The sequence below is a fragment of the Haemorhous mexicanus genome, chromosome 9 (genome assembly GCF_027477595.1).
Source record: "Haemorhous mexicanus isolate bHaeMex1 chromosome 9, bHaeMex1.pri, whole genome shotgun sequence".
NCBI classification, from domain to species: Eukaryota; Metazoa; Chordata; class Aves; order Passeriformes; family Fringillidae; genus Haemorhous; species Haemorhous mexicanus.
Window position 1 is genome coordinate 6,444,546 of NC_082349.1, and position 15,200 is coordinate 6,459,745.

Consider the following 15,200-nt stretch of genomic DNA (forward strand, 5'->3'; position numbering starts at 1 on the left):
AAGAATTTTGCCAGGTAAATTCTAAGGCAGCACTTGGAAAGGTGTTGAACTGTATTTTTTTTTCTTATCCCAGAAGAATATCCTAGATTATATTTGCATTTGTTTGTTTATTGTGGGGTAAACTTTGAAGGAAGAACTAATAAAATAGTCTGAGAAATTTTTTTACTACTGCTTTTCCATTCACAGGAAATTCCAGTTACTGCAGTCATACTGATATTAAAATGAATATTGGAAGCACTAATGAAGTAAAGAATTATTGGCTCATACCCTTAAGTACTGCATGAAAAGATTATTTGCACTTAGTGTTGCCATTGCAGGACTTCAACATGATGTTTCCTGTCCAGGAGTGAGAGTGATCAGTTTGGCTGTAATAAGGAGACATTTGGCTGAACAAAGGGTGACATTGGGCAAGAGGGATGGATGATGCACAGGAATCAAGGGTTCCAACAGATGCACTGGCCAGCTCTGTTCTGCTTCTCTTCACAGCTCTAGTTTTGCCCTGTGCCTAGACTTTTACTTTCTCATGAAGTAACAGTAAGTCAAATACTTGAGTATTTGGGGGAACTACCCCTGTAGGTTGCTGTGCAAAGTGTATCTGAGTGGGTAAATAAAGCATGTGAGGTTTAAGTAGGAAAATACAGCACGCTGTGAAGTCCTGGAAAATGATTGGAAGTTGTTTGTTGTATTGGTGTTGTGGCAGTCTGAGGGCTGGCAAAACTTGAAAATATTGTGTCAGGCTATTTTGAGGGATGTGTAACTGCATGTTTAGTTGATAGCTGAAGTAATAGAAATCTTTGGGTACCAGAGCAAAGTCAGAGCAAGGTTAAGCTATAAAAATGGAGGCGTTGCAGTGAATACCAATGATGGTTTCCCAGCATATGTAATTTTTCATATCTGGCTCTGGGAGAAGTATTTCCCACCCACCTCCTAGTAATCAAATAAAACCTTACCAGCTGTGTGTCTCTGCTGTTGCCCCCTTTCCCCAAACACCAAAAAACCCAAAACAAACAGTACCAACAAAACCCACCAAAAAACCACCAAACACAAACCCCAAAAACCAGCTAGAAAATCAGAAGCTGAGTCTCTGGGGCAGTATATTTGCTGAACGAGCTCTGAATGGAAGCTCTCCTGTTATTTCTAGCTGTACTCTGTAATTTGTCTTTTAGGATGTGCTGGTGATGCTGCACACTTAACATAATTGCAGAAGATCAAACTAAATGAATTTCTACCAAACATCCTCTCTTAGTAATATTTTCTGATAATCAGCACCTGTGAACATGGAGTACTCCACCAAAAGAGCAGCTCTTGCTGTAGGAAAATGGATGTGGTGTTATTTGACTGTCAACTATTTATACAATCTGTAGTAAAGGTTTTTACAAAGATGTGATTGACAACATCCATGCTGCTGTTGGTTTCCATATTTCCATTTGGACATCTAAATGTTACATCCAGAGAAGCTACTTTGTTGGATTCTGTTTGTACAAAGGTCTGCAAATCCTGGGGTTTGACATTATATTCCTCTTAAGGGGGAGAACTCTGGTTTTGGATGATATTTGAAGTTATGTGCCTGGGCTTTTTTAGTAAGTATTGTGTAATTAGCTGGTATTATGCTCAGTTGTTCCCACAGGGTTTGTGAGGGCAACACACTCTGAATTCTAGGGTTATCCTCTGCATAAATGCCTTTGGTTTAGGCAACATGCACTTCATGAAAGCAGGATCTGATTTTGTGCCTGTTTTTATATTGGGGAAGAGAGGTAACCCTAACACTTCATTTCTTGGCAGTCTGCTGGGCAAGGGTATTTATTGTAGGCCAAGAGATGAGGTTTTCCATTGTTTCAGGTCTTAGATTTTTTTTTTTTTTTTTTTTGCATTTCTAAGAATAATTTAAAAATAAAGAAAGAGCCTTTTCCAAAGAAGCTGGTTTATCTTTGTCCACTTAACTTTAGGTGAGCCCTGATTGTCTGGTAGAGGGCAGTGAAACGAAGGCAGAAGTTATCCCCAACAAGGGTTCAAGTTACAAAACCCAAAGTTAGAATATTATTCTATTTTAATGTGCTACTGTTGCTGTGGATTTAGTTTTGAATCCAGGGATTAATTTGAGTAACTGAAAATTTTACAGACTGGTTGCATATGACACTAAATTCTAAAGAATTATTCAGAGGACAGTGAAATAAAATTATATTGCCTTGTACTCTAATATTAGAGAGCACTTCCTAGCCTGAGTCGTTTCAGGTTTCTGCTTTTGCCCTAAGGCGATGTTGCCTAAGAGTTCCTGTTTCACACAGCCTCACCTGGTGACCTGGCTGAGGGAAATCTGATCTGGGGTGGTGTCAATGACTGCAAAACAAGAAGTCAGTCTTGTAAAAGTTACAGCACGAAGAGCTGTCCTAGTTCCTCATCATTGTACAGAATAAATCCTTAATGCTTCTTTGAAGGCCAGTGGTGTGTGTTTTATATCTTTATGTGTCCAGAGAGAGGGAAATTGAAATATGGATCTCCAGGGCTCATTTTCTCTCTGTGTCTCTTTTACAGCTATCGAGTGCAAATCCTGTGTATGAGAAATTCTATCGACAGGTATGTATATTCTGAAAGAACACACCTCATCTGGATTTTAAAGAATTGATATTCTTTTGCTATGCACTTAGCCTGGTCAGCAGTGTGTAAACAATAAAAGTTCAAGAAAAATTATAGTGCTTTAAAATGTATTTTTATAGTAGCTAGCATGTAGGTCTGAGCTCTATCAGTATAAATTTAATATTGGTTGTAAGATGACCCTTATCTTCTAGGAAACTGCCAGGTGTGTATGACATACATCACTTGACTGTTCTAACAGACTGTGAGGTCTTGGGAGGGAGTAGATTCTTTAAAAATGCTGTATTGATATGTTCTTGTTTAATTTTTACAAGTGAAGATTAATTTCTTGCATTTGTAGCTCAGTTAGCATCATGTAAAACTTGATTTTCACTCAGAATAATCTCAGAGTTAATCACATGATATTGTAAGGTGTGAAATTTGGGTAGAAGGCCACTGAATGCAAAAAGAATGCCTGTAGTTCCTGCAGCTTCACTCAACAGATGCAAACCTTTTGACTACTTCATGCAAAAATAAAAAATACATATAAATAAAATATAAGAATATAAATTTTATTTATCACTTGTCTTCTGTATTTTGACACCAAGAGATCTTGATTCCTATAAATACAAGTTTTTTTTAAAAATAGCTGTTTCACCTATTCTGTAATAACAGTATTTTCTGTCATGTACATAATGTACTTTATTGCACAAATGTATTGTAAAAACTTTCAAGGAAGTTAAACTACTTGGCTGTATAAAACAACTAGAAAGATTTTTGTTTTGTAATACACCTGATGAGTAATTGATGAACCCTGTAAAAAGCCAACCTTATAGGAAGTTCTTTTTTCCTGGTGCAACTGGTAATGTTCCTGCCTGTTTGTCCTAAGATAGGTTATGGTGTATATGGCCTCCTTATTTAAGAGTTTCTTTTATGTGTCAACATCAGAATGTAAACTTACCTGCTGGGGAAGGGACAAGGCCATGATTTCTATCCATGCCCTATTTTCAGATTGTGCTTAGAAGATTAGTCCCATTATCAAGTGCAAAAACCAGCAGCTCAGATGGATCAGCCTGTGATGCCTGAAGTCTGAGCTTGCCATTGTACTTCAGTAAGGGATTTTCTCCACTGCAGGAGAGTGCAAACAGATTTGAAATTGCTAAACAAGAAGAGAGAGTTTACCTTGATCAAAGTTCAGATGGCTCCTGGTGACTGAAGGAGATAGTATCACCCTCAGGAAGTTTTCCTTCAGATGGACAAATCCACTGTGTGTTTATCTCTAGGCATTGGATTAAAAACCTTAGGAGAGTCCCTTAAGATATCATTATAAGGGCACAAGAAAAGGCTTGGAACTGATTGTTCTGCACATTGTGGTTGGCAGCTCAGTCCTGACTCTTGCTGTCAGGTACCTCCTTTGCCATCTGCCTGGCTGCTCCTCCTGACTGCAGTTGCTCAACCACTGAAGTGTGGAGCAAAAACTCAGATAAAGGAACAAATGTGCTACTGGTTGCTAAGTCAGTGTCTTCCTTTTGTTGGAATACGTAGCCTAGTGAAACTAGAGCACTATTTGTATTCCAGTGGTTTCAGCAGTGTACAGGAACAGAGATTCCTTAAACATGATGTTACTGTTAGGGAACTGGTGCCAGTGGATTTGTTTCCCAGATGATTATTTTTCTGAGTTGCTCAGATGAACTCTTTGCTGCTAGGATTTTTCCTAAAGAGGAGCTTTCAAATGTGTCAGAGGACTTTCAGTTCCACTAGGGAACTTTTCCCTTCCATTCCTCAGATAAGGAGATGTCAGATTTCAGAACAGAAATTCAGAGAGACGTTTCCCACTTTCTCTTATGGTGCCCATTCCTCAGATAAGGAGATGTCAGATTTCAGAACAGAAATTCAGAGAGACGTTTCCCACTTTCTCTTATGGTGCTGGTGGAGTGTGCTTTTAGATGAATAAATTCATCACCTGGAACAGCTCTGATGCTGAGTACACTTCCAGTTCTATCACAAGCTTAAAGGAATTCATCTGGCAAAAGGTGTGTTGTGAAATGGGTGTAAATCCTGCCCTTTGTTCTTAGAATGAGATTGGAACCTCAACCTTTCAGTAGGCACTCTTTTCTTTCAAATACATGTTTTTTCTGTTTAACCTTTTATAGACGACTCAAAGCAGGGTGAGGTTAAAGGATAAACTTAAATACCTGTCATAAAGCACTAGGAAATTACTTAATCACATGATGCAGTGCAGCAGGGAAGCAGTGCTGAATTCTTGATGAGTCCTGAACTGAAGCACTTCTCACTGTAATCTTCTGCCCTAATCACATCAGATATATGTTTTTAACTTTTGGTAATTCCTGGTGCTCCAAAAGACAGGCTGTAACAAGGGGATTGTTGGCTGATGCAGCTGTGGAAACTGCTTCTTACACATCAGGGGAAAAGCTCTGCCAAGCTGGTGTATAACTGACAAACACCAGCAGTCATCCCAGGGCAATAATCAAACGTAAGTAACCCCACCCCAGCATGCAAGACTCAGTAATTTGTAAAGAAATTGAAATCAGCCCTTTAAAAAAAATAGTTACTAAGGTTTTGAAAATTAATTGTACAAAAAGAAACTAGATCAGTATTGGGTTAAATAAGAATCCTGCTGAAATCCCTTAAAGTCACCTTCCTCTGGCTTGGACTTGGGGAACTAAAAAGTAAACACAGCTGATACTGTGGTGTTCTCTGACTTGCTTGAAGGAGGAATGCTAGGCTGGAGGTTTTCTGAGTGGATGCCAAGATTGTTGTGTTACATGCAAGGTCGACTGCACTATTTAAAAGGAGGTTTGATACTCTGTCTTGGCAGCTTTGTGCTTATAGATGAACAGCTCTCCCATAACTCAATAACTGCTGGACTGTAGTGTTTGCAACCTTATTGCTCTGACCAGGGCATCCTCAGTTACAGGAAAAGCTCTCTCCTAATTAAAATCATACTGCTTATGTTAAAAACAATAGTTGTTTTCACTTTCATATTAAATTATGATTTGGGGATTTCAGAGTGTTTTGTTCCCTTTCAGAAGTATCTACAGACAACTGCTGCAGCATTCCTTCCAAATGATAAATTCCCCACAGTCTTTCAGGAGCCAGCTCTAATCCCATCTTGGGAAGCTGTTAGCTTTGAGCACCTTGTGTGTGCTGCAGCTGTGAACTTGGGCAGCTGGTCTTGTGTTCCAAACACAATATTGAATATGGCCTTTGTTTAAACACAAAGCTGTGAGACTGGAAATGGTGCAGTTGTCATCATCATCACCCTACCTGTGGGCTGTAGTAAGGCTGACAGTTTGAACTGATTGAAGATACTCTTAGTTCTGTTTTCCATACTGTGCCCTTTTTAAGAATCCTTTTCTTTAGGCTCTCAAGGACTCTCAGCTTTTTCTCTATTTCCCTTGCCCTTACCATCACCATGTAGGTGATGTAAGTTTTCCTTTTTCTTTTCCCACTTAAAAAGGTTTAGTTTAGATACTATCTCCATTTAAGAACTTGAATAACTCTCTATTTTAATGATCTCTCTATTGATCCAGGGAGAAATGCATGCTGATTGGTATGCTGCCAATATCACCAACTTCTTCACTGTGTAAATAAATTTCACTTTAGGGAGTATTTCCCTCTGCTGTGGTGGTAAAGGTATCTTCAAAGCAGAGCTTTCTTTTTCAGACTGTAACAGTAACGAATGCAGAGCTGGACAATGAAATGTAATCAAACCCTGGAATTCTCTGTTCTTAAAAATCACATGTTTTATGGCATGAAGAAGAAAAGCCTGTGATTAGGAGGGGCTAGTGAGATAGGTTCAGAAGATTGTCCTAAAAGTGACTGTTAAATTGAGCATTCTTCTTTAGTTGCTTTTTGAGAGCCTTTGTGGAGAGAGGGCATCAATTCAAAAGACAGTTTGTCATGTGAGGATTTTTTTTCTCCCCCAGGTTGATTCTGCTAATGCTGGAAGAGTATTAGCTTCTGATGCAGCTGTTTTCTTGAAAAAGTCTGGATTGACAGATTTGGTACTTGGAAAGGTATTTAATGGCAACTCTTTAATTTATTTAATTATCTTGTCTTCTTGCTTCAGTCAGTATCTTGTTCAAATTAAAATACTTAGTAGTACTACAGGATCCATGATCTTCCCTAATGTGTTTTCAGATGTTCTATCTAATAGTTCCAATAGTTTCTATCCAGTCATGGAAATTATTGCAGTATTTAAATTTGTCATCACAATTAAGTGCCATCATGAAAGTTAAGACTTGAACTTTCCTCCAAGAGTCCATTATAAATGGAGGGAGGACTTGCCAGCTTCCTCTGAAGTGCTGTGAACCCTTTATTCTTTTTATGTTTCAGATTTGGGACCTAGCTGATACTGATGGCAAAGGTATCCTGAACAAACAGGTATGATTATTTATTTGGTATATGACTCTAACCATTACCTAGCCTTGAAACAAGATGAAAGTTGAAATTTTTGATTCAGGAAAGGAGTTTTTCTAAAAGATTTTTCTAACAGATTTTTTTCTAGTTTTTACTGGCTATGTAATTCCCATTTGAGTGGAAGCTACAATAAATTTAACAGCCTTCAGCTGCCTCATCAGCTTTTCTCTAGGTTGCAAAATGGGCTGATGTGTAGCTGTGCAAAAATTTGCTGAGAAGTAATTTAAGGTTTAATATACTGCATTTATGAAGAAGGTGACTTTTTCCTCATAATCTTGTAGGAAACAATGCAGAAATTAAAATTCTTGTAAAATATTCAGAATTCTTATTACTTTAATTTTGGTGGACTTGACATTGGTATATTCTGTTTGGAGCTGTCCTTCCCAGGCTGTGGCAATGAGCAGTGTGGGGACAAAATTCACATCTCAGTGGTACTGCCACAAGTTCTAATGTGTGTTGCTGTTTGATCTGAAATATAAATAACAGTCTGTGGAGAGGGAACTGCTTTTTCCGTGGTAGGAAGAGGAGGCGGTTGTAATGTCTACCAAACAATTTTGGGGTTTTTTGGGCTTGTTTTGGTTCATTTTTCTGTTTTTCTCTGCTCCATTAACCATCTGTGGGATCAGTTCAGTTCCTCCAAGATAAACAGCTGCAATTACGCTTCAAATTTTCACTGTTCTGTAGAAGAACTGAGGGTTGAGAACTGACTACACTGGCCAGGAAGTTACTCAATTCTTGGAAAATTAATTGCAAACTTTGTCCTGCTGGAGGAATCCAGCATTTGCTGGCTGCTGCCTTCTGTCATTTTCTGACCCCCTTTGAAGCCATGTGCAACTTTTCATATATATTGTAATACTAGAAAAACTCTTAATTATCTGAATTTTTACAACATTTTAAAATTATATTTTAATATATAATATATATTTTAATATATAATATATTTTTTCATATAATTTTCATATTATAAACCCTTCAAAATTTCTTTTTTTTTTCCCCTGTAGGAATTTTTTGTGGCTCTGCGGCTTGTAGCCTGTGCACAGAATGGGTTGGATGTTTCCCTGAGTAGTCTTAACTTGCCTGTTCCTCCACCAAGATTTGTAAGATTTCATTTTTAACTGAACATATTATTAAGAACTGCTTTTAAGTGAAAAATTAGGAAGGTTTGGTGTAAATACCAAACACTTCAGAGGGTGATGTTGTAGGGCAATGGGGCCGTACAGAGAAAAAATCAAGCAGCATGGAATAAGCTGCTACATGTTCTAGTGGGGATTTGAATATAAAATCTTGCATAATTTGAAGATATGTGGTATTTGTTCTATTAGTGTTGTCCCTAATGGAATAAACATTTGAATTTTTTTCTTTAAATTTTGGTATGAATGGCTAAAATGCAGTTCTGGCTTTGAGAAGCAGCTTCTCAAATAAGGGGGTGGTTTTGCAAAGGGAGAATCACATCTCTTTTAATGTGTCTGCTGGTTTTTTGCCTTATTTTTCCTTAGACTGATACTAGTAGTCCTTTGCTACTCAGTGGAACAGCATCAAGTGATCTACCATGGGCTGTAAAGGTAAACTAAAATTAGCTGTTACCTAGAACTGTCATCTGGTTTGCAGGAAAACCTGTCTTAGAAAAATCTAATGCTGCATTTCTAAAGTGTGATAGTTACCATTCCTGTCAAATTCGTAATTGGGCTAATAGACCTAATTTAATAAGAACACTTGACTCTTGGGAAATCTCTTCATGTTTAGAAATTTAAAATAAAGAAAAAAAAGGTTGTTACATGAAGTCATGAAAATAATTGTGAAGAAATCTCACAGGGTTTTGATGAGTCTTTGACTTAAAAATAGTATCTTTTTGATGTTTTCTTATAAGCATCAGGACGTGCAATGTGTCTTTATTTTAAAAAGTTAACACTTTTGAAAGAACTTCTGCTTCTTATGCTATGAATATGACTGTTTGTATAAGTAATATTTTTCTTCTGCCCCTGCAGCTGGAAGACAAGGTCAAGTATGATTCTATTTTTGACAGCCTAAATCCAGTGAATGGACTGTTGTCAGGGGATAAAGTGAAACCTGTGCTTCTCAACTCAAAACTGCCAGTGGATATCTTAGGACGAGTAAGAATATCTTTCTTCTTAATTGTCAGTTCACAGCTAATACCTGTGCTGCACTCAGCAATACCTGTTTTTCAAATTGAAGTAATGAGCCTAACTCTTATATTAGATTTTATGGAGTGTGACTTCTGAATGGAAAAATAAAATTTCTTTTGCTATTTGGATGGATCACCTCCAGCTGCAGTTTATCAGTTATGTGTAATCTTTAACACTTAGGTCAGGCTGGGTGCCTCTGTCTCCAGCTTAAGAATCTGTTTTTGTGTGGTTTATATGAATTTACATTGCTCACTGCAGAGCAATGCTGTTAATAGAGCTTGAACTGTGGTGGAGGGAGGCCATTCTCATGTTTGTTTTTAATGAGGTTTTAAGTAGGAAACTGCTGCAGTTTAGTCAAAGATCCCTATATTCTGCTTTTTATTGGTAGGTGTGGGAATTGAGTGATATTGACCGTGATGGAATGTTGGATCGAGATGAGTTTGCAGTTGTAAGTATCTTCTTCCTCTTGGGATTTTGAAAGCCTGAGGGCAGGGTTTAAAATAGATGCACTGTGTCTTAATTTCTGACTGTGTGGTTCATTTATTATCTTTATTCAGAGTCCTTAATCAAGTTTTAGTGCTGTTGAATGTTTCTGTCAGTTTGTTGAATGTGTCTCAGTACACAGCAGTAACTTTCTTTGTGGGTTTGGTGAGCCATTAAACACTTTCACCTGAGATCTGCTGTCCCATGAGACAGAGTGTTTGCACTGAGTTTTACCTTAACCTTCAGTATTTATAGAACTTGAATGCCTCAAGGTATCCTTGAGGAAAGTTTGTAGTAAGTTAGAATTTTAACACTATTAAAGCCAGGACTGATGAAATAATGTAAGAAGTGTTGAATTAGAGGTGGCCACAGCAAAAGAACTAAATGCTAAGTAGAGCAATTTCTGGGAAAATGGTGATAAAATGAAGTGTTTGAAGTTTGCTCTCAAATAAAATTCCACAAGTACTGGCACAAGCTTGGAAGATTATTTTAATGTTCTAAAAGATACTGAACTTCACTTGCTAAGCACTGATCCTCAAAAGAAAGTGGGAATGAAAAACACAATTTAGAAGGCAATGAGCTGCATCAATTGAGGGGCTTGTGAAGGGGAAACAGAATGAAAAAATGCTACAAAGTTATTTGTTAATGAATTCCTTAGTCTCTCTATATATGTATATATATTTCTAATATATTTACATCCACACCTTTTTTACCTTGTTCAGGCCATGTTTTTGGTATACTGTGCTTTGGAGAAAGAACCAGTGCCAATGTCCTTGCCTGCAGCTTTGGTGCCACCATCCAAGAGAAAACCTCTCAGTGTTCCAGGAGCAATGCCATTAATACCATCTTCAACCAAAGAATCTCATCAGTCCTTGCCACCTGTGGGCATTTTAGCTGCCAAAACACCCTTAACACAGGTACAGTCCTGAAGTTACTGGGAGTTAGAAGGTTTCTGCCCTTAGCTCTGTGCTTCACAGACTGCCTGTGTGGAGAGACTTGATACAAGTTTTTAGTTTGCTTCTTGCCCTGCTGGTTGGTTTACTAGGCTGATGGGAAGACCAGATGGAGAGGTGTAAAATTTACCGTTTTACTTTTTCTAGATGTCTTCAGATATAAACAATTGGATAAAAAAATATTGTTTAGTACAGATTTTGAAGATATTTTTAGAACAAATTATTTCAAGCTCAAGAAAAAAAAATAGTGGTCCAGGTACCCATCTGCAGAGCACAAGTGTTCTGGATGAAGACTGATTGGAATATAGACACATTCTTAAAACAGATTGTGGCAGTCACGTGTATGTGTGCATGTTTACAATTTGGAGAAGATGAATAAAAATGGAATAGATAAATGCAAGAAATGGGAAAAGAAAACAAAAGGTGGAGCACATCTACCTAGACACAGGAGATTTGATTTTTTTTCTGAATGTGATAAATTAGGCAACTTGATGCCTCTTACCCTCCCCAGATATCTTATTTATTCCTCATCATTTTAGAGTCCAGAAGTTGGGAAATGTCTTTCCAAGTAGCTTATCTATAACTTGTTATATTCAAAATAAGAAAAAATATTGATAAGGGTATTTAAGGTAAGAACTGTGGTACTTCATGCATCAGATGCAGCTTGGACATTTGGGTACCCTTATTTGAGTAATCAGTAAGAAACTGGCATCTAAATTTTGGAGGTGCCAAGGTTTTAACCTGGAAATTTCCTTGCCTTGAGGGTAAGTCTTGCTGTGTGTGTTGCAAAGCAGTGCCATTCTGGGTGAGTTTGTGTACAGCACCATTTGGGAGTCATCTGTTAATTGTCTGTGTGCACTGAAATTAATTAGCATCCATACATGCACTTGAAGCTGTTCTCACTCAAAAAACCCCAGACATCTTTATATTAGCTGAATGTTGTGAAAAATTGCTCAAGTAACAGAAGTGGCTCTAATTCCCAGCTTTACCTTGTTCAGATTTTTCAGTTTAGAGTGTGCCCAACTATTAACAACCTGGGCTTGAGCAGCTCTCCAGTCCCTTCAGCTAAAGCTTCTCAGCTGTGTAAAGGGGAACAAAATTGATAGAGCCAGACAGTCAGCAGGACTGTGACTGAGCTCAGTGATGAGGGAGGAGATCCAGCCTCCAAGGAATGCTTTGGTTGCATAGGCAAGGGGGCAGAGCAGCACCAAGCAGCCTGGCTGCTTTCCTGAGGGAAATGCTTCTACTTTTGCAGTTGGTTGAGGATCTATCTCTGCATGTCTGTTTGGGAGGATAAAACTGATTCATGAACTAAGCACCTGTATCACTTTTTAAAAATCTGTGCTGTAGTCCTTGAATTATGTAAGTCTGAACTTGAAACAGAACCTGGCTGTATCTTAGTGTTGTGGTTTTGGTTTTTTTCCCTCCCATCCTCACCCCCCTTCAGTGGGTTGTGTCGCCTGCAGACAAAATTAAGTACGATGAGATCTTTGTGAAAACTGACAAGGACATGGATGGATTTGTGTCAGGTGTGGAAGCCAGAGAACTGTTCCTGAAAACAGGACTGCCTTCTGCTCTCCTTGCACATATCTGGTAGGTTTTTTCCCCTGTGACAGCTGTGTAGATGATGGCATAGTTCTCACTTCTTGCTATGCTGGCATTTCTGAAAGTGACATTTCTGTATATAATAGCATGGCCTTTGTATAAGTGATAACTTACTTGCTTCTGCTCTGGGACAGAAATGGGTGGAAATCAGGTTTGTGCCTGAAGACAGATTGTTACAAATGCTGCACTTCAGCTATCCATGTGTATTTAAGACATCACATCATCACAGGTATCTGATCACTGATCCCACTCATGTACTGGGAAAGGGAAATGTTTCTATAAAATTGTTAGCATGCAAGATTTATGTCCCATCTCATTCTACAGCATGTCTTTCCTTACAGCTATGCATTCATTTGGCATTATTCTTTACAGAAATGCCTTCATTGCACTCAATGCTCTTTAATTCTTTCTGTGCTATGAGCTGTTGTCGGGCACACTGATGGGAACAACTTTTTTTTTTTCCCAAGTTGTGGTTAACACAACTGCTAATTTAGGAAAACCAGGAAAATGTAAATAAACTTGTGTTGGTTCTAAAGGTGTTGCTAGTGACCTACAGCCCTGATTGTGCTTTTCACCAGAGCACAGCTGTGGGCCTCAACATGCAAAGTGAAAGTGGCTGTGTGTGTTTGAGTGATGTTTCCTATGCCTCTGGTATTGCTTTAGAAGAGGAGATACACCCTGGCAATTTTCACATTTTTAAATGACAGCAACTACACTAAATAGGGCTGTACTTGGAGAAATGAGGATTTTTTTAAATTTCATGTGCATCTCTGTGCAGGGCTCTCTGTGACACCAAGGACTGCGGGAAGCTTTCAAAGGAACAGTTTGCTTTGGCTTTCCATTTAATTAATCAGAAGTTAACAAAGGGCATTGATCCTCCTCAGGCTCTGACTCCAGAGATGATTCCACCTTCAGACAGGGGTGTCAGTTTACAGAAGGTAAGGATGGGTTTTGCATTTTTGGTGTACATCTCAAACAAATAATGTCAATTTCAAAGGCTACGCAAGAGGCAACCCGAGTGCTGGCATACCTTATATTTATCATAATATCAGGAAGTAAACAAATCTTAGGTGCAAAGAATTGACAAAAACCTTCCATCCATATTTCAAAGTGAAGCTGTCATTTATTACACCTGCCAACCAAGCAGAGAGATCTTATGTTGGGAAAGCATTTTTTTCTCTTTTGAAAGAATAATCCTTCTGCTGCCATTTTAAAGAAATTTAAGTTTCCATTGAAGTGACATGCACAAGTTCACTGCTTTTCTCCTAATGTGTTCCGTTACCTTTTTTACATCAGTCTTTTTTAATAAGTTTGGAAACAATGTGAGCTAGAAGTTTAGAGTTACTTAAAACTTTAAAAGTAAATGGTCCCCCATTTTATACCTCACAGATAGTTTAGATATCTCCATAGGCTGTTGGTTACCATCTGTATTAATCCAGCAGTTAGCTGTACCTCAGCAGTTCAATTTGTAGCTATCAGAATGGTAGAGGTCATCACAAATTCTTACATGTTTTACACATCATGAAGTCTGATGTGAATTACCTTTTCTTGGTTGTGCAACACATTGACCTAATTCTGCAGCTTTCTTAAACAGAATGAAAAATTCATACCTGGAAAAATGAAACTCAAAATTTGGCACTACTTTTTTGAGTTTCTGTAACTGGTATCTAATTTGTTTTTACATTCTGTTTTTAAAAAGTAATTGCTTTATTTGCAACTCTACTAATCTTTTTTGTATGTTTGCTTTCCTTTCTATGTCTCTTTTCTAGTTTGGACTGTTTTTTCCATTCTGCACCACTCTGCTTTTCATCCTTATTATTCTGTCAGTTTGTTAACTCTGCTTTCTCAAGGTTAGAGAAACTTTGCTTTTCTAATATTTACTGTCTGTTGGTTTAATAATGAGCATCCTTCTAAGACTTTCACATAGTCATGAATGAGCTCAGCACTTCTCTCAGGTGTCAAGTTCTGCTGATTTCCAGTGTTGTTCATCCAGAGTAACCGTGGGGTTTTCCCTTGAGCCCAGGCCTCTGGAGCTGCTCCTGTGGGCTGCTTAAACTGAAAAAAGAAAACTCTGTGTCATCCTGGTGAAATTGCAGGGGAAGTGGGGACAGAGTAGTAGCCCAGTGTGGCATTTGGCAGTTGTCAGTAGGATTAATACCCATGGCTTTACTGAAGATAGCACAGAAAATTGAGTGATTAGAAAGCATTAGATGTTGGTTACTGCTGTTGTGTGGATGTAAAATGATTTTGTAAAACTCTCAAAGACACAAGTGTGATTTTTATTTCATTACTAACTTAAGTGACGAGTGACAATATTGTGTAAGAAGGTAAGTTAGCTTTCAATTAGCTCTGTAAATCCTGAACAACAGGGTTTTTTACTAAATTGAGCTGAACCTTCAGCTCATTTTGAGCTTTTTGAAATGAGTTGTTGTGTTGTCTTGTTGATATGGAAGAATTTTTTTGTCCAAGATTATTGTTCAAGATTTGAACTCAAAGGCTTGAGTCAGCAGTAAGAGTTTGGCTTTTTGCTGGTTTTCTTGATGGGGTGGTGTACATGGTAAAAAAAAACCCAAAACACCATGTTAGGCTTCATCTTCTGAGCTGACCCATACAAAGGTGATAGCAGAAATATCAGTAAGTAAAATGGTATTTCACTGTGTTTAAAACTTGTTGCTGTGTTTCCTGACCCAGAACTGTTTGTAGTCACCACTTGCATGTCAACCCATTACAATGAAAATTATTTGTAAGGTCCTCTCAAAGAATTTTGATGGGAATTTCCTTTTACTATGACTTTGAGTTAAAAACTGGAGGTGTTGTTTTGCATGCATGTTGTAGTGTAGTAATGGCAGCCTATCGTTCTAACTTGTCCTTGTTAACATGTGTATTGAAGCTAAAAAATGTTGGCTTTTATGTTCCTGCCCCCTACCAGTTCTCCTGAACAATTGAAAATAAGATTGAACTACATTTTCCTCAAGTTCGATGCTGGTGTTAGTGTGCAGAT

General features: G+C 38.0%; 1 protein-coding gene across 1 annotated transcript in view; it reads left to right on the plus strand.

Moving 5' to 3' along the window:
- The window catches only part of EPS15 (epidermal growth factor receptor pathway substrate 15), a 47,939-nt gene that overhangs the window by 4,785 nt on the left and 27,954 nt on the right, over positions 1–15,200 (plus strand). The window contains 10 exon segments of the mRNA XM_059853835.1: positions 2,533–2,574; positions 6,522–6,611; positions 6,931–6,978; positions 8,016–8,111; positions 8,511–8,576; positions 9,000–9,125; positions 9,547–9,606; positions 10,364–10,558; positions 12,042–12,187; positions 12,978–13,137. Coding sequence (XP_059709818.1) covers positions 2,533–2,574; positions 6,522–6,611; positions 6,931–6,978; positions 8,016–8,111; positions 8,511–8,576; positions 9,000–9,125; positions 9,547–9,606; positions 10,364–10,558; positions 12,042–12,187; positions 12,978–13,137 — 1,029 coding nt within the window.